The sequence below is a fragment of the Callorhinus ursinus genome, unplaced genomic scaffold, assembly GCF_003265705.2.
Source record: "Callorhinus ursinus isolate GAN/ISIS: 27379988/994484 unplaced genomic scaffold, GSC_fseal_2.0 scaffold86, whole genome shotgun sequence".
Classification (NCBI taxonomy): Eukaryota; Metazoa; Chordata; class Mammalia; order Carnivora; family Otariidae; genus Callorhinus; species Callorhinus ursinus.
In genome coordinates, this window is record NW_027397148.1 from 2,136,722 (window position 1) to 2,157,031 (window position 20,310).

Genomic DNA, 20,310 nt, shown 5'->3' on the forward strand with positions numbered 1-20,310 from the left:
TCTTAAGGACACAGGATAGGCACGCGGTGTACAAGACTCATAGCATGCCTCCGTCTGAAGGGCACACATATGCATTATCACTTCCAGAAGAAACTGCTTTAGTAATAAGACTTTTCCAATTGCACAGGTATCATCTGAACTGAAATAAACTAAATAGTTCATAAAAGTATATTCCAAATCCATGTTAAAACTGTGCATGTGAAGGCAGAAAATACAAAAGGAGAAATAAGAGTAAAAATGGTACCAGTAGCTGTACGGAAGATTAACTATATCCTTGGTATGTTTGAGTTTGAGCCTTTTACAAATTTTATCTATCATTAGCCCAGGTTAGTTTCAAGATGAGGAAGAATCTGGTTGTTATGAAGAAACTATTATAGTAAAGAAGTAATAGCTAGGGTTTCTTGAAATATACATGGACATTCCATGTTAGCAAAACAGAAATTAAGGTGGTAAGGGGAGGTTTGGAAAAATACCACGCTTTCTGAACCAAATCTACCTCTGAATTCTTTTTTTTAAATAGTTTTTTTAAACAGGATGCACACTCACATGCAGTATCATGCAGTTTAAAATGATTTATTTGACAAACTTCTGTGGCTTACATTTCAGCATTTCATCAACTGCAAAAGTGAGGAAATAATTCATGGGCCTGGTATGCTTTTGAAAATATTTATGGTTCATAAAAATGTACATTCATATAGTTTGAAATGAACATATTTTAAGAAAGTTCAAGCATATACAAGCAGTTTAATTTCACAAAATATATTAATTTTGTTGGGAATATTTGTACTATAAAAGGGTCTTTAATTTACCAAAGGATTTGACACTAGCTATATTTTGTTTTTAATTATTTTTTCCAGTCTAAAGAGGGGTTACGACTCATGCTATACTCACACAGCTGCTTCTGTGCAACCATGTGGATGAGAAGAGACACCAAAAGGGGAGAGTTCTAAAAAGAAGATACAGGGCAGACAATCGACAGGTGTCTCTTATGGAAGACTTCGGAACAATATCCAGTCAGATATAAAGACACTTAAATATGAGGGTCAGTCCTCATCTGCATATACCTGTTCATTTTTTTTTTTTTTTAACACACTCATTCATAATGGAAAATGTATTGGTGACTATTTGGTCATGAATCTTTCAAAGGGCTTGGAAGAGTCCCTCTAAGTATCTTCTGAAACACTGGAATTCTTTTATGGGGAAATCCACCAGTGAAGGAAAAGGGGAATTTCAAATGTCCTTAAGTATTTGACTTAGATTAATACACTTGCCAAAGCAAAAGCAAATTGCTGTTCTCCATGTTTGGAGGCCATGAGAAAGTGGTGGCTACAGGCTTTACCTTGCAGCCAGAGAATACATACTGCTGTTCCAGAAAAGACAAAAGGCAGCACAGATGGGCTCTAGCCTTAGAGGGTCAAGCCTGCTATCCCATTCTGCATCTTTCCCTCTTCCCAGACGTCCAGCTGGCTGCATGTATATTTAAATTATCTGCATGACTAAATAAAACATCCAACTTATATTTCTAAGGTTTTTCTCAACAGGTTGTTGCTTTAAAAGAAAATAATAAATGCAAATAATTAGAACTCAAAAAGCAGTTCTAATTTTATATCTATTTTTGGTTATAAACAATTAAAGAAAACCTACAAACACACCACCCCAGGGTTTTCTCAAACCAATCAACAGTTCTTTGGCAATGTTAGAGTAATATGACTGCCATGCTAATTAACATACTTTATGACAAGTCTAATTAAAATGTTGAAATAGGAAAAGAACGAGAGATGTGTTCAAGATGTTCATTTGAAACTGTCAAATTCAACCGTGTCTTCTGAAAAACTCTTTAGTAAATGAAAATATAAATGAGCAGTTTTTACTTATAATAAATGAAACCAAGTGGCATTTTTTTCCAGTTGTAAAAGAGTTAACTACCACACAAAAAATTTGTGGAACATAAACGGTAAGAGAATATTATGCAGAATGCCCTACCATAATTTTAGTATAAGTTATGAGAACAGATCAATAGAACAGTAGTCTGGATGTGATGGTAAAGAAAAAAAAAATACACAGAAATAGCACTATCCCGTTAGGTTGAATGAGGTGTTGATAGTCCTGTAATCAATCTAAGTAATCATTCTCCTCTCTCTAATTTTTATGCACCACCTGTCAACTCTAGATATTACCAATTACACTAAATTAAAAAAAAAGTTCAATTTTGATAAATTCAGGCAGAAAACTGAATACACGGAACAAGAGTTTTGACCAAATTTTTGAGAAAGATTCATACACACCAAATTAACTAGTTCTGTTAAGAGGCACCTATAAAAATACACATCACAAGCTATACGGAACTTTAAAATCCAGTTAAGATGGAGGAAGCCTGGAATTTCTTAGTGTATCTGGAGAGCACTGTAAACCCAAAGGTAGAAGCATCTTAAGTAAAGAGCATTTCAGCATTCTGGCATGTTCAGTTTCTACTGTATAATATCTAATATACAGAGCATTTCAGAAGGTGGCTACGGCCAGGAAACCTCAGAGTGGGTTCTGTCGTCACACCTGATCCCGCAGGCGGGCCAGTCTCTGGGATAGTTCATCCTGCTCGGCGGAAGCCACGCTAGTGCCCACGGAGCCGGTCTGCCCCTGCGGCAGCTCCATGTTGAGGTCTAGGCCAGCCTCGTCTGCCATTTCCTGAAGCAGCAAATCCACTTGGTTCTGGGGAATGGTCAGCGTAGTCGTGCTGCTCATCGTGTCTTCCATCTGCTGCGTCTGGACGTCCAGCGTCTCAAACTGGTGCTCAAATTTGTCCATCAAAGCAGAGATCTTCTCCAAATTCATAGTCTTCAACGTCGCATCCATCGACTTAACCACACCGGCCATCGACTTGTTCACCTTGCCCATCGTCACCGCCGTCTGGACTCTGGCAGCCACCGCATCGACCCGTGCACTCATTCTCAAGAAATTCACCGCCTGGTTCTTCTGGCGAATGGCATTTTCGGCGTGTATCCTCGCCACTTCCATGTTGCCCTTCTGAATGGCCTTTTTAATCTTGGCCTTTTCGGCCTTTTCCTCCTTGTCGCATTTTTTGGCACTCCTGCTGAGTTCTTTGGCGGCGAACTTTAGGTTGAACAGGTGTTTTTCCATGTTGGACATAGTCGGAAGGCTCCCTAAGGTCGGTGGCCAGGGCCAAAAAGGGCTCGGCAGAGGGCGAAAGACGTAGGTCCGCTCCCCGCCGCCGCTCCTTTGTTTTGATCCCACTTCCTGTTTCTGCTGCGCGCGGCGCAGACGGTGACGTCAGAGCCCGGCGCCAGGGCGGGGCCTGCGGGACGCGGGGCGGGGCCTGCGGGACGCGGGGCGGGGGCTGGGGGGGGGTCCTGTGGGACCCAGAGGGCCAGGGGATGGCCCCGGAGGCGGGGCTCGGGCCGGACCACGCAGACGCGGGCTGGGTCGCCCTGGACGCTGCAGGTGTAAATTATGGCGCTCCCTCTCTACGTGCTGTTTTACAAGTATTTAAGCATTAGTAAATATACAAAAACTAGTGTCCACGCAACCCTGGGAATATATATATATCGAAGTAGGCAGGCTACACGTAAAAAAATCTCAACTCCCAACTTGGAGTTGAGGCCTTAAGGTATCTGGTAAAACGGTTGAAAACCGGCAAACCGCCAACTAGGTTTGCAGACTAATGCTTTATTTGCATGGGTAACTGCCACTTTCTCAGGGGAACCTGAAACTCTGGATCAGTAATTCATTGACAAAACAGAACAGAAGTTGCATCATTAACTTGCTTGGAGTATTCTGGTATCCTTTTACTGCAATGGGTGAAACCACCTTCACAACTGTGGACCACCATATTCACGCTGTAGCTTTAAGTTCAGCTTACAGATGTGTTGCCAGAAACTATCCAAAAATCCTTCTGTGGTTTAGTAATAAAAGGGCCCATCTTCTGACACAATTCTATCTATTTGATGTTTTATAAATATCCAAGGAACTTCACTCACATTTAAGTTTGACAGGCTACACTGTCATTTTAAATCATGCAGGCAGAGAATGGTGAAGTACTGAGACCCACACCCACTGGCATACATCAAAACTGTCACTACCTATGATACTCTTCCAAAACTCAGGCTTTCAAATGGCAGCAATGTGTGCTGTAGTTTTTTTGTTTTAGAAAGATTCTTCAGGTAGAGGCAATTAACAAAATATAAGAAGGCCCAACCTGTCCTAATGAGCTAGGTTGAAAATGAATACTGAGAGCTAACTCTGTTTAAAGAGAATTTTAATCTGGCGTCTTACCATCCCTTTCCTGTGGTAACTTGCCAACAGTCTTGAACCACAAAGTAAAGGAGTGCTGGTGTCACATGCATCTTCCGAAAAACAGTGCTGATTCTATCACTCATTTGCTCCAAAGCCTGGGCATAAACGCTGAACTTCTCTAGGAGACATACTGAGTCCCCACCTTCTTTCCTTTCCTTCCCCTATGTGCCAGTCAAACCAGACTGAAGCCCGAAAGTCTAGGATCATTTGCGTGTGGAGAATGAGGTACGCTCGATGCCCCTCCCTCTGTGTATACTGTCCCTGCCGCCTGGGCTTACCCCCCATGCATCTCTGCCTATTGAGATCCTGCCCTTTCTCAAAAGCCACCTTCTCCATGAAGCCTCCCAGGAGCCCCCTCCTCTGTGCTGTCTCTGTACTCTGTATCTCTGCCCTAGCACACAGGGCATAACTTCTGATTCAGGGCCTGTGGGTTTAGGGCAACTACGATATTATGAACCACGTGGAGGCAGAGAACAACCTTATTCCTTTCCCCCTAAGGAACCCAGACATCTCTCTGCACGTATTAGGCACTGAGTCCAAAAAGCCTTGTTGAATTGAATTGTGGTTGAGAGGAGCTGGAAAATTATCCTAGTTAGCAGCATAGCCTAGATTACTTTTTTCCCTCAAGTAGTAGAACTCTTTCTTCACATGAGACACTTCTAGAAACAATATGAACAGCAAATAAAAGGGAAGAAATCTGTTTGAAGTGGGGATAGAGGGCCTATATCTCTTATTCTGCTTGCCCCCCCAACCCACCCTCTCTTTCTTTTGGGTTCCTCACAGTTAGCAAAGCAGTTCCTTGACATGTTCCATAATTTCCCTAATGACAAATACTAACTAGGTGAGCGGTTTTGGAATATAATCATGAGAAGCTCTGATAGATGAGGAGGACGACGACAACGAACATTTATTAAGAACTGATGTGCCAGGCATTGTTCCAGGCACTTTACATGAATTAGCTCATCTCATCCTCACAAACCCTATGGGGTGGATACTACTAACACCTCCGATTTACTGGTCAGGAAACTGAAGCACAGAGAGCTAAGCAACTGGACTGAGACCACACATCTGCTAAGGGTTAGAAATATTCTATGGATACAGCGAGACCGGTAATAAAACAAGGCGGAGTCGAATCAGTTAACAAGAATTAAAGACTAATCATCTTTGGCTTAAAAGAAGACAGTGATTTAGCTGTTCTTTTGAGAAGTTTGAGGAATTGCACTGACTGAAAGGTTCATGTGACCTAAGTAAGGTGATAAAAGCAATTAACGTGCCCTGAAGCTACAGTCTTTGATGGACGGCAAGTCTCTCGGGGCTGGGGTGGAGTTCCAGAAGCCATATTTTCAGATATCACGACAGCCTGGAACACAGAAGAGGCCAACCTCGCCTTTGGCCAGTGTTCCCTCTCCTCCCCCTGAACTCAAGAGTAGCAGTCCTCAAGCCCCGTTCTCTTCTTGCCTCTATCAATACCCCAGCCATCCCCATTGTGTTCAGTATGATCTCTAGCTAACACCCTCACTCTTACACTTCTAGAGCAAAGTTTCCTTCTGAACTCCAGTATCCCCAACTGTCTCCTGACACTGGAGAATTTGGGGTGCCAGACTGTTTGGCAACTCCTCCAACAGACTGAACTCTCAGTCCTAACCCCCAAAACCCGCTCATCCTACTTCTTAAATGGCATCTTTGTTCATCCAGTTATTCAAGCCACATTCTTAGGAATAATCCTGGACAACTCCCTTCTCCATATCTACATTCCGTGGCTAAGTTGTTCCATTCTTTACATTCCATCAAGGGTGAAAACCTTCAGGGTCTGTTTCTGACTAGCATGCTTTCTTTTTCATGTATCTGGCAAAGGGGAGATTATTTTGAGTTTATGAAAGATTACCAAAGGAAACTTTGGTCCTGTGGCAATTCTGACTGCACATGAGAGTCTTCTGGACTCAATTCATGGTGCAAAGAAAGAATATAGACCTTCCTTGATTTATGATATGCTACATCTCAATAAACCTACGGTAAGTTGAAAATATCCTAATTTGAAAATGCATTTAATACACCTAAACCTACTGAACATCATAGCTGAGCCTCACCCACCTGAAACATGCTCCGAACACTTCCATTAGTCTACAGTTGGGCCAAATCATCTAACACAAAGCCCATTTTATGATCAAGCATTGACTAGCTCATGTAATTCACTGAATACTGTACTGAAAGCCACAAGCCCAATGGCTATATGGGTACAGAATTGTTTTAAGTGTGCTATCCGTGTGAGCACGTGGCTGGGAACCGTGTCATTGCCACTGCTCAGGCTTTCTGGAGAGGAGCTTGCTGCACATCGCTAACCTGGGGTAAGATCCACATTCCAAGTATGGTTTCTACTGAATGTGTATTGTTTCCACACCACTGTAAGGTCGAAAGTTCTAGTTGAAGTATCCTAAGTCCGGGAGCCTCTGTATACAGTTTACAATCCTGGGACTAGTCAGAACTTCTGCAGTAATAACACCACCGTCTAACACCCATCGCCAAAGTAGAAACTTTCTTCTTAGGGATTGTAAGAAAATTTTGATTAGAGTACAGACATTTCTAGAAAGCTGCGAGTCAAACCAGTTAATATTTTTATCATAAAATGAGGAAGAAAAGTATGTTTTAATTTAGCTCCTATGACCTATTCTTTTTCTTTCTTCCTTTGAACCAATACAAATGTTTAAACTTGAGATATTTAAGCAGGACATATGGCTTGATTTCACTGTAAAAGACTCTTGCTAAATCTAATGATATTCTAAAATAAAAGAAGGAACTAAATATACATGAAAAATAATTTTATTGTGTGTGTTAAATGATTACTGGCTTCTCACAGGTAATTTTCCAGTGGTTTTGAAATGTTATGCCTTAAATTCTCTTTTATTACAGAGAATTTCACTCACCATAATTTGTATCTATGTATATATTTGTGATTTGCTCAATAGAAGTCTGTCCTTTTAGATCTTTCCATGGTGACATTTTGGTTCTTGACCTCACACCTGGTACTGATTAACCTCTGGGACACACAGATGCTTAGTAAATTTCTATTGAATGTATGAATGCATCCAGAGAAAATGGCATTGGATATTATATACATGTGGTGATCATTTCAAGGACTACCTTACATATTTATATATTACTGTATATATTACACATATAATTGTTTTTATCACTTTTTTTTAAAGATTTATTTATTTGAGAGAGAAATCATGAGCAGGGGGTGGGGTGGGTAGAGGGAGAAGCAGGTTCCCCCCTGAGTGGGGAGCCCAATGCCGGGCTCGATCCCAGGACCCTGGGATCATGACCTGAGCTGAAGGCAGATGCTTAACCATCTGAGCCACCCAGGCACCCCATGTTTTTATCACTCTTTTATTTTGGAACACAGTTATAATTTAAAACTCCAAGAGTCCTCAAACCTTGGGAAATTGCAAAGTCATTGTACCTCAAATTATGTTAACATGATGTCAAGGTTTGAAAGATGAGAGTAAGAAAGAGTTAGAAACAGGAAAGTTGCACTTGAGTGGGCTTCCACATTGCTGTGCATGCAGGCTGGTGATGTCTGGGTTATTAGTCCTCATGGTGATGTAGGAAGTTAACACTCTTAGTAGTATCTGAATTCCTTTATGTCCTGATGGTCTAATTTGGCAGCTACAACTGTACTAACAGGGATTCTCCTGTTCCTTCTCTACACTGAATAACTTACCAATTTGATGACAGGCTGAAGATTAAATCTGGATACTCCTGACCTTTTAAGGACAGTCCAGGATTTCTTTTCGTGCTGAGTAAAGCAATGATCACCTTGTTCTAGATGTTCACAGAACTGTGGGGGCGAGGGGTGAGGGGAGGCTCCATATGCCTTCCCAGTCCCCTTCTTGTAACAAGGAAAGATCCAAATTTAGGAAAAATCAATGGCAGTGATTCCTTTTTTAAAAAACATAGTCTCTACAAGACGAAAAAAATCACCTCAGCAAAAAGAACAAGAGATAGTACCGTCAGCCAGGGACCTACTCAATACGGACATTAGTATGATGTCAGACCTAGAGTTCAGAAACATGACTTTAAATATACTAGCTGGGCTTGAAAAAAGTGTGGAAGTTATTAGAGAAACCCTTTCTGGAGAAATAAAAGAACTAAAATCTAACCAAGTCGAAATCAAAAAGGCTATTGATGAGGTGCAATCAAAAATGGGGGCACTAACTGCTAAGATAAAGGAGGCAGAAGAGAGAATCAGTGATCTAGAAGACCAAATGATGGAAAATAAAGAGGCTGAGGAAAAAGAGATAAACAACTACAGGATCACGAGGGCAGAATTCGAGAGATAAGTGATATGATAAGACAAAACAACATTAGAATAATTGGGATCCCAGAAGAAGAAGAAAGAGAGAGAGGGGCAGAAGGTATATTGGAACAAATAATAGCAGAGACTTCCCTAATGTGAGGAAGGAAACAGGCATCAAAATCCAGGAGGCACAGAGAACCCCTCTCAAAATCAATAAAAATAGGTCAACACCTGGACATCTAATAGTAAAATGTACGAGTCTCAGAGACAAAGAGAAAATCCTGAAAGCAGCTCGGGAGATGAGATATGTAACCAACAATGGTAGAAACATTAGATTGGCAACAGACCTATCCACAGAGACCTGGCAGGCCAGAAAGGACTGGCATGATATCTTCAGAGCACTAAACGAGAAAAATATGCAGCCAAGAATACTATATCCAGCTAGGCTCTCATTGAAAATTGAAGGAGAGATAAAAAGCTTCCAGGACAAACAAAAACTAAAGGAATTTGCAAACACGAAACCAGCCCTCCAAGAAATATTGAAAGGGGTCCTCTAAGCAAAGAGAGAGACTAAAAGCAGCACAGATTAGAAAGGAACAGAGACAATATACAGTCACAGTCACCTTACAGGCAATACAATGGCACTAAATTCATACCTTTCAATAGTTACCCTGAATGTAAATGGGCTAAATGCCCCAATCAAAAGACACAGGCTATCAGATTTGATTAAAAAACAAGAACCATTGATATGCCGCCTGCAAGAGACTCATTTTAGACCCAAAGACACCCCCAGATTGAAAGTGAGGGGGTGGAAAACCATTTACCATGCTAATGGACACCAAAAGAAAGCTGGGGTGGCAATCCTTCTATCAGACAAATTAGATTTTAAACCAAAGACGGTAATAAGAGATGAGGAAGGACACGATATCCTACTTAAAGGGTCTGTCCAACAAGAAGATCTAACAATTGTAAATATCTATGCCCCGAACATGGGAGCAGCCAGTTTTATAAGGCAATTAATAACAAAAGCAAAGAAACACATTGACAGCAATACAATAATAGTGGGCGACTTTAACAACCCCCTGACTGAAATGGACAGATCATCTAAGCAAAAGATCAACAAGGAAATAAAGACTTTAAATGACACACTGGAACAAATGGACTTCACAGACATATTCAGAACATTCCATCCCAAAACAACGGAATACACATTCTTCTCTAGTGCCTATGGAACATTCTCCAGAATAGATCACATCCTAGGTAACAAATCAGGTCTCAACCGGTACCAAAGGATTGGGATCATTCCCTGCATATTTTCAGACCACAGTGCTTTGAAACTAGAACTCAATCACAAGAGGAAAGTCAGAAAGAACTCAAATACATGGAGGCTAAAGAGCATCCTACTAAAGAATGAATGGGTCAACCAGAAAATTAAAGAAGAATTAAAGAAATTCATGGAAACCAATGGAAATGAAAACACTGTTTTCAGTGTTTCAGTATCCCAAAGTGTTTCAGTATCCCAAAGTGTTCAAAATCTTTGGGATACAGCAAAGGCAGTCCTGAGAGGAAAGTATAGAGCAATACAAGCCTTTCTCAAGAAACAAGAAAGGTCTCAAATACACAACCTAACCCTACACCTAAAGGAGCTGGAGAAAGAAGAGCAAATAAAGCCTAAACCCAGCAGAGAAGAGAAATCATAAAGATCAGAGCAGAAATCAATGAACTAGAAACCAAAAGAACAGTAGAACAGATCAACGAAACTAGGAGCTGGTTCTTTGAAAGAATTCACAAGATTGATAAACCCCTGGCCAGACTTATCAAAAAGAAAAGAGAAATGACCCAAATCAACAAAATCATGAATGAAAGAGGAGCGATCACAACCAACACCAAAGAAATACAAACAATTATAAGAACATATTATAAGCAACTCTATGCCAGCAAATTAGATACCCTGGAAGAAATGGGTGCAATCCCAGAGATGTATCAACTACCAAAATTGAACCAGGAAGAAATAGAAAACCTGAACAGACCTATAGCCACTAAGGAAATTGAAGCAGTCATCAAAAATCTCCCAAGAAACAAAAGCCCAGGGCCAGATGGCTTCCCAGGGGAATTCTATCAGACATTTAAAGAAGAATTAATACCTATTCTCTTGAAACTGTTCCAAAAAGTAGAAATGGAAGGAAAACTTCCAAACTCATTTTATGAGGCCACCATTACCTTGATCCCAAAACCAGACAAAGACCCCATCAAAAAGGAGAATTATAGACCAATATCCTTGATGAACATGGATGCAAAAATTCTCACCAAAATACTAGCCAATAGGATCCAACAGTACATTAAAAGGATTATTCACCACGACCAAGTGGGATTTATCCCTGGGCTGCAAGGCTGGTTCAACATCCGCAAATCAATCAACGTGATACAATACATTAACAAAAGAAAGAACAAGAATCATATGATCCTCTCAATAGATGCAGAAAAAGCATTTGACAAAGTACAGCATCCTTTCTTGATCAAAACTCTTCAGAGTATAGGGATAGAGGGGACATACCTCAGTATCATAAAAGCCATCTATGAAAAACCTACAGCGAATGTCATTCTCAATGGGGAAAAGCTGAGAGCTTTTCCCCTAAGGTCAGGAACACGGCAGGGATGTCCACTCTCACCACTGCTATTCAACATAGTATTAGAAGTCCTAGCCACAGCAATCAGACAACAAAAAGAAATCAAAGGCATCCAAATTGGCAAAGAGGAAGTCAAACTCTCACTCTTTGCAGATGATATGATACTGTATGTGGAGAACCCAAAAGACTCCACCCCAAAACTGCTAGAACTCATACAGGAATTCAGTCAAGTAGCAGGCTATAAAATCAATGCACAGAAATCAGTGGCATTCCTATACACCAACAACAAGACAGAAGACAGAGAAATCAAGGAGTTGATCCCATTTACAATTGCACCCAAAACCATAAGATACCTAGGAATAAATTTAACCAAAGAAGCAAAGGATCTGTACTCAGAAAACTATAAAATACTCAGGAAAGAAATTGAAGAAGACACAAAGAAATGGAAAAACGTTCCATGCTCATGGATTGGAAGAACAAACATTGTGAAGATGTCAATGCTACCTAGAGCAATCTACACATTCAATGCAATCCCCATCAAAATGCCATCCACTTTTTTCAAAGAAATGGAACAAATAATCCTAAAATTTGTATGGAACCAGAAGAGACCCTGAATAGCCAGAGGGATATTGAAAAAGAAAAGCAAAGCTGGCGGCATCACAATTCCAGACTTCCAGCTCTATTACAAAGCTGTCATCATCAAGACAGTATGGTACTGGCACAAAAACAGACACATAGATCAATGGAACAGAAGAGAGAGCCCAGAAATGGACCCTCAACTCTATGGTCAACTCATCTTTGACCAAGCAGGAAAGAATGTCCAATGGCAAAAAGACAGTCTCTTCAACAAACGGTGTTGGGAAAATTAGACAGCCACATGCAGAAGAATGAAACTGGACCATTTCCTTACACCACACACAAAAATAGACTCCAAATGGTCGAAAGACCTAAACGTGAGACAGGAGTCCATCCAAATCCTAAAGGAGAACACAGGTAGCAACCTTTTCGACCTTAGCCGCAGCAACTTCTTCCTAGAAACATCGCCAAAGGCACGGGAAGCCCGGACAAAAATGAACTATTGGGATTTCATCAAGATAAAAAGCTTTTGCACAGCAAAAGAAACAGTCCACAAAACCAAAAGACAACTGACAGAATGGGAGAAAATATTTGCAAATGACATATCAGATAAAGGGCTAGTATCCAAAATCTATAAAGAACTTATCAAACTCAACACCCAAAGAACAAATAATCCAATGAAGAAATGGGCAGAAGACATGAACAGACATTTTTCCAAAGAAGACATCCAAATGGCCAACAGACACATGAAAAAGTGCTCAACATCGCTCGGCATCAGGGAAATCCAAATCAAAACGTCAATGAGATACCACCTCACACCAGTCAGAATGGCTAAAATTAACAAGTCAGGGAACAACAGATGTTGGCGGGGATGTGGAGAAAGGGGAACCCTCCTACACTGTTGGTGGGAATGCAAGCTGGTGCAACCACTCTGGAAAACAGTATGGAGGTTCCTCACACAGTTGAAAATAGAGCTACCATACGATCCAGCAATTGCACTGCTGGGTATTTACCACAAAGATACAAATGTAGGGATCCGAAGGGGTACGTGCACCCCAATGTTTATAGCAGCAATGTCCACAATAGCCAAACTGTGGAAAGAGTCAAGATGTCCATCGACAGATGAATGGATAAAGAAGATATGGTATATATATATACACAGTGGGATATTATGCAGCCATCAAAAGGAATGAGATCTTGCCATTTGCAACGACGTGGATGGAACTGGAGGGTGTTATGCTGAGTGAAATAAGTCAATTAGAGAAAGACATGTATCATATGACCTCACTGATATGAGGAATTCTTAATCTCAGGAAACAAACTGAGTGTTGCTGAGTGGTTGGGGGTGGGAGGGATGGGGTGGCTGGGTGATAGACATCGGGGAGGGTATGTGATATGGTGAGTGCTGTGAATTGTGTAAGACTGTTGAATCACAGATCTGTAATTCTGAAACAAATAATGCAAGATATGTTAAGAAAAAAGAAAAAGAAGATAGCAGGAGGGGAAGAATGAAGGGGAGTAAGTCAGAGGGGGAGATGAACTATGAGAGACGATGGACTCTGAAAAAGAAACTGAGGTTTCTAGAGGGGAGGAGGGTAGGGGGATGGTTTAGCCTGGGGATGGGTATTAAAAAGGGCAGATTCTGCATGGAGCACTGGGTGTTATGCAGAAACAATGAATCATGGAACACTACATCAAAAACTAATGATGTAATATATGGTGATTAACATAACAATAAAAGATTAAAAAAAACTTAATCTGAGCAAAAAAAAACACCCCAGACCAAAATGGTATACACTGCATAATTTCATTTAAAATAATCCTTGAAACAATCTGTACAGATTTACTGTAAAATTTACTAAGAGAAAATGTGTATTATCTGAATTGCCCTTTCCCCAGCAATTTGTGATGGACGTTTGCAGATCTCGCAGAAACACGTGGAGGAGATTAAGCAAAAAAGAGAAGGCGGACTGTGTCTATTTCTATGTGAATCCTCCACTTACAGAACATTCTGTAGAAAGAAAATCTACTTCTTTGATGCGGTTTCTGCCTCAGAAGGAGAAAAAAACATGAGTAGAAACTAAACTACGGAAGGAAAACAAAAACCTGAAATATTTTTTGTCTGTGAAATGAGCGATGTATTCCTCTTTCCAATCACTGTTCCCATTTTTCACCAGAAATCTTTATTATGCTACTTTTTTTTTCTTTGTAAGAAAAGCTTATTTCCCTGAGTAGAAACACACGGCAATATCTCCTGCTGCCTGACTGTCTAATGGGACGTTGGTGGGCACCCTGCAGACACAGTTCTGGATGGAGAGTGATTTCACAACTACGGAGCTGGGGCAAATGAATAGGACTGCACACCGGCTTGTCCAGGCCACTCTGAGCACCAGGAAGCTGGCTGTTCTCACATCACTTTTTAAAAAAGGTGAACTTTACATCCCAAGAGTTAAAAAACTGTTCATGTGCACACTAGGCAGTAAATTTTGCTGCATATGAAAACCTCTTGTCCTCCTCTTGGAGCACCTTGTGTATATCATGAAATCAGATTGTCAGAAGCTGGGAGCATCCCCAGAGGTAGTTTGGATAGAGTACTGGGAGGGGGTGGTGGTGGGGGTCTTACTGCTGCTCCTGGGAACAAGCGTGTGCTGTTGACATACTCATATCCCTAATCAATGCTGCGTCTGACCTGCCACGAGACACAGCTTGTAAGTCACATCATCTCACAGATAAAATAAGCTTAAGTCAAGTGATTTAGAATACTCATGGCCACGGGACAGTGCTAGTTCTAACAGTTGCATATTCTGGAACCATTTAAAGTCCTTTCAATTCTGGTTTAACCCCTACTATATACAAAGAGGAAAGAGTCATTGGCCATTAGTGCCCGTGCAAGGTTAAGCCTGGTAATCCCTTGGTGAAACCAAGAATCGGACCCTTAACCCACTGCACCACCCAGCACCAAACTAATTTATTTTAACACTTCTATTTAGAATGTAAAAAGCTTTATAACAAAGCAGAGTATTTCTTGTCACTTCTATACTTCTATAATGTGCTATGACAGGATTCAGTTTTCTCTGTGCCAGTGATCACTGGTGGCTTAAAAGGAGGCCAAAGATCGATATATATATATTTTTAAGTGTTAACTTCATGGGGAGCCTGGGTGGCTCAGGTCATGATCCTGGGGTCCTGGGATCGAGCCCCAGGTAGGGCTCCCTGCTCAGCTGGGAAGCTGCTTCTCCCTCCCCCCCAACCCCTCCCCCCACTGCTCATGGGTGCGCTCGCTCTCTCTCTTTCATGCTCTCTATCTCTCAAATAAATAAATAAAATGTTTTTAAAAAATAGAAACCTTACCTCTTAAAAAAAATAAAGTGTTAACTTCAAAATGGTTTTGAACTCAGTCATCAGGTGCAAGATACATCAACTAAAACATAAGGGATATGCATTCTTGTTCTATCATCTTTGATGGGGTTGGGCTAGAATCTTCCAGCTCGTGCCTGTATCCCAAATATTTACTGAGTTCACGGTTCAGGGATGATAGGTAAGTCATCCGCAAACGTGATGCATGTATAACGTCCCATAAACAGGGGTATTTATTTCCCACAGCGTTTCTTCTCCTAGAAGTGCGGCCTGAGCTTTCCTGATAAATTCAACACATGGTGGTTTCTTTTCTAGGAACCACCAGGCTGCCTCAGGACATGATTGACCATGTCCTAAATATCGTAAGTCCCAGCCAAGATTAACATCTGGAAAACAATACTTAATAGTGAATCTTAGCATACTGCAGGAAAAAGGAAAACATATATGTATATTTTTGGAGTAGTTTAGGGGTTAAAGGAGAACGCAAAGCTAAATGAACTTCACCTTTCACTACAGTGTGAAAACTTTGTGAATTCTTCAATGTCACTTATATGAAATAGAACAAGAAAACAACCACAAGTTGCAGTCAACATGATTCCTGCTCACTGGAAGCATCCTGGTGTTTCCTTTCTGCCAGTGGCCCAGGATGGTGTCCCACTACCTGCCCTAGGTCCTTACAGGGAAGCCGGCCTTTAGAATCTTTAATTGTGGAAGTATGTGGTTGACCAAGGGTAGAGGAGGAAGCTGTAGGTAAAGCCTTCTGTGGAAGGGTGGCCCGTGGGCTCTCTATTTTCAGCGACCAAGTATGCGATTTATTCAGATCACACCATGTGTCAGGAAGAATCCGAATGAGAAACGGACCTTCCAATCTACATTCATCTCATACTGAGTTTCTGATCTTAAAAGAGATATGAGATGTCATTAAACATGTTCAGTTGAGAATAAAAAATGTTCTTTTTTGCAAAAATGGCCTATTAAATCTCGTAGATTTTAGAAGATATATTTAGTCACTGCATGCATTTTGGCAGAGTATGGAGAAGCAATTTCTTTCTTAGCAGTTACCTCTTGTCTCAGGTAGCTGATATGAAGATTTTCTTTCCTTCCTCACAGAAATAATGCAGAACATTCACCTTAATGCAAAATATTAATTCCAGATTCACAGTAATATAAAACAGATTAAGAAACAAAGGCATACCATGCATGTAACTGTTGTCACATGAATAAAAGTGCTAGTAGGCAAATGGAAATTCTATTTGTGCTTAGATTTCCTTAATCTAAAAATAATAATAGAATAAACTTGTATTTGAAAGGTGGCTTTTCGCTGATACCACGGATTCTAATTATTATGTGATCAATATAGTCTGGTGTAAGAAAGATATGTAATTCTAACCACTGACACACATACTATCCCAAGGAAGGTTTTTTTTTCTTTCTCCCTGTTTCTTTGATGTGCTATCAAAGGGCAGCTTCCTTTTCGCTAAATCTGATTTAAAGGCTTTAATAAATTTCTTGATATTGTGAACATGGTCTCGTTGTTTACTGGAGGGAAGTAGTTGTACCATGTACTGCTACGGTATACAGTTTTCTCTGAGACGGTGGACACGTCTGTCCTAAAGGAGACCATGTAGTAGCAGCCATCAATAATACTTTTAAGGGCTGAATAATATTCCACTGTAAGGACAGACCACATTTTGTTTCTTCATTCATCATTTGATGGACATTTTTCTTGTTTCCACTTTCTGGCTATTTTGGATAATGCTTCTATGAACAGATACCATGCCTTGATCTGAGCTTTACAGCAAAATTGATTCCGTATACATGAGAATGGTGACTATGAATGGTAGAGAACAGAGAGAAAGAAAAGCTATCAAAGTCCATTCATTTAACAACTATTTCTTGACCACCTGCTATGAGGCAGGCATGGATCCAGGTGCAGTGGTAAGCAACAATTCCACGCGAGCAGTCAACAACAGCACGTGAACCATTCATAAGGAAGAGTTTAAACAACCTGATTAGATTTATTATTCATTCAACACATATTTAATGAGTCGTCATGGTGTCAGGCTCTGCATGGAAAGGAGTAACTCAAAATGCCACGGAAATAACTTCTGATAAAATTACCTGCTAACTTCCATGACGATGCTGTTTTAGAGATTTAATATGTCTTAATAACATCTTTTCAGCATGAGAATCCTATTTTCAATCAGCGTTTTTGCTTTTGCATTTCTTTTCTTCTCTTTCCTCTCTTAAACTGACTTAAGTAGGAAGCATGTGCAAAATGTGAAATGTTATAAGTCTTATACTGAATGCTTTCCACAGCGTTACAACTATCACCACACTCAGTTCGAGCGTACAGATGAACCAGAATGCGCTGTACAGTGTCAGGAATATGAACTTCAATCCAGCAATCGTTCACCACTTTTGAATGGAGTCTCTTCCCCTGCCTTGGAATTAAACTGAAAGGCCCTAAATTAGGAAATCCCAATGATCATCAGTCTCCAAATTAATTTTACTGAGGTGTCCAAGTTAAGATTTAATTAAGCGAGTTCCAACAGGGCATCTCAACTTAAGGTGCGGGGCGCCTGGGTGGCTCAGTCGTTAAGTGTCTGCCTTCGGCTCAGGTCGTGATCCCAGGGTCCTGGGATCGAGCCCCGCATCGGGCTCCCTGCTCCACGGAGGCCTGCTTCTCCCTCTCCCACTCCCCCTGCTTGTGTTCCCTCTCTCACTGTGTCTCTCTGTCAAATAAATAAATAAATAAATAATTTAAAAAAAAAAAGTCAATTTAAGGTGCATTTGAAGTGCACGATTCGGTGGTGTTTTGCTTATTCAGAGTGGCGCAACCATCTCCATAATCCCTTTCAGGACATCTTCATCCCTCTGAAAGGAAACCTCATACCCGTCAGGCAGCCACTCCTCCTCTGCCCCCCACACCCTCCCTCAGCCCTGTGCAAACCTAATCTACTTTCTGTCTCTATATGTCTGTTCTGGGCATTTCATAGAAATGGAATCATATGACATGTGGCCTTCTGTGTCTGCCCTCTTTCACTGAGCATAATGTTTCCAAGGTTCTTCCATGTTGTAGCCTGTGTCAGTGTTTCGTTCCTTTTCATAGCTCGATAATAATCCACTGTACAGACAGACCACATTTTGTGTACCCATTCATCAGCTGATGGGCATTTGGGTTGTTTCCACTTTTTGGCTCTTATGAATAATGCTGCTGTGAATATTTGTCTTGAAGTTTTTGTGGGGATGTATGTTTTCAATACTCTTGAATATGTATCTGGGAGTCAATTGCTGGGTCACATGGGAACTCTGATTAACTTTTTGTAGAGCTGCTAGACTGTCTTCTGAAGCGGCTGTACCATTTTATATTCCCACCAGCAATATCTGAGGGTTCCAATTTCTACACATGCTTGCCAACATTTGTTTTTGACTTTTTTTGATTATAGCCATCCTAGTGGCTGTGCAGTGGTATCTCATTATGGTTTTGATTTGCATTTCCCAATGGCTAATGCTGTTGAGCATCTTCTCATGAGCTTACTGGCCATTTACATATCTTATTGGGGAAATGTCTATTCTGATCCTTTGCTCATTCTAAAATTGATGAAAACTTTAATATGAAAATTATTTAACCTTTTATTACTGAGCTGTAGGAGTTATTTATAGATTCTGGGTACAAGTCCCTTATAAGATACATGATTTATAAATATATTTCCCCTTCTGTGAGTTGTCTTTTCACTTTCTTGAACCACGAGGACCTCTATAAAAACATCTATCCTGGCTTTCATCTGCAAACTATGCTCACAATATGAATTGGATGGAAATGGAAGGTGGATGAGAGTGGCTTCAGAATCCGAGAAAATGGGGCCCTTGTGAAAATCCACTTATTTACACTTAGGGCCAGGCCTCATCATCTTTACATTTAGCATCTGGTAGCACCTGGCACACATTTGAAGCTCACATAATGTTGAACTTTTAACCTAAAATAGTCTCTCACATCTTTAGGTTTAAGATTTGAAATCCTGGATAAATGAAGTCATAAGATGGCATGGTGTGGGCCTGTGTAATATTAGGTGATTTGTTTTTCTCCTCTTTGGGTTAGTGTGAGGATTAATTTGTTACCTTGTGTAATGGGCATAGAACAGTGCCCCACCTGGTAAATTTCTACAAAACTATGGGCTATCTTGCAGCTACCCATGGAGGCTCAGAAATCCGGGACACACCTGTAAGTCTTTCTGAAGCTGTACACTTTGTTCATACTCGATTTAGTGGTTTTCAATCTGAGGTCCTTGGGGTCCTTGGAAATGTTTCAAAGAACTCAGCAAACACTTCAGAGAATTGTAATAAACACCCCCCCAACAGGCAAATGTCTTATGTGGCATATTGTGTGTGGAGTACCACTGATGTGTTAACTTGTGTTGCTATGTAATTTATTTTTCTGTAGACTTCTGTACAAGTGTATATCCCTCCCCCTACATTTTATTATGACACATTTCAAACATGCAACTTGAAATAATTTTATAGTGGATGCTTGAACACCCACCATCTAGATTTTGCCATTACCATTTTACCATACTCAAAAAAAAAATCACATATCTATCCATCTACCTTACTTTTGATGCATTTCAAAGAAATTGCAGACACCAATTCACTTCCTCCAAAATACTTCAACATGCAGATCTTTGTCTAGACATCAGTATTTGTTCACAGTTTTTTTCTGTTGAGGTTAAAATTTAGGTCCAAGGAAACACAACTCTTGAGTGTACCTTTGCTGAGTTTTGACACATGTGAACACCTGTGTGCTCCCAGCTCCTATCAAGCTGTTGTGCACATATTTTCCACTTCTTGCAGCTGTGGTGCTGTTTGGCAGGAAGGCTGTAGGGGTGCGCGGGCCGTTGTCCAGACAGTGCGGCGCCTGACCTCAGTATAACGACGGTAAGTTCCCACAGGACACGGACAATGCGGCGTCCTGCTGCATCAAGGCCCGTCCCACGCTGGGCCCAGGCTCATCACAAGTGAGCAATGCCACATCACCACAGGTGACAATGTGCCACAGAACAGAATTCTGTCTTAAAGACTATCTTTGTGCATTTGAAAGTTAAAAAACCAAAACATCTAAGTGTCTATCAGACCTCGCATTTATAT

At 40.7% G+C, this 20,310-nt stretch overlaps 2 protein-coding genes across 8 annotated transcripts in view; both read right to left on the minus strand.

Moving 5' to 3' along the window:
• Window positions 1–20,310, minus strand: part of GNAL (G protein subunit alpha L) — a 141,338-nt gene that overhangs the window by 17,399 nt on the left and 103,629 nt on the right. The window lies entirely within an intron of this gene.
• CHMP1B (charged multivesicular body protein 1B) lies at window positions 558–3,259 on the minus strand. Its single transcript, XM_025865171.2, has one exon. It carries the CDS (start codon window positions 3,142–3,144, stop codon window positions 2,545–2,547), a length of 600 nt encoding a protein of 199 aa, XP_025720956.1. The 5' UTR covers window positions 3,145–3,259; the 3' UTR covers window positions 558–2,544.

What these genes read in the sequence shown, in the direction of transcription:
- CHMP1B (XM_025865171.2), bottom strand. Translation starts at nt 3,144, where the DNA reads ATGTCCAACATGGAAAAACACCTGTTCAACCTAAAGTTCGCCGCCAAA.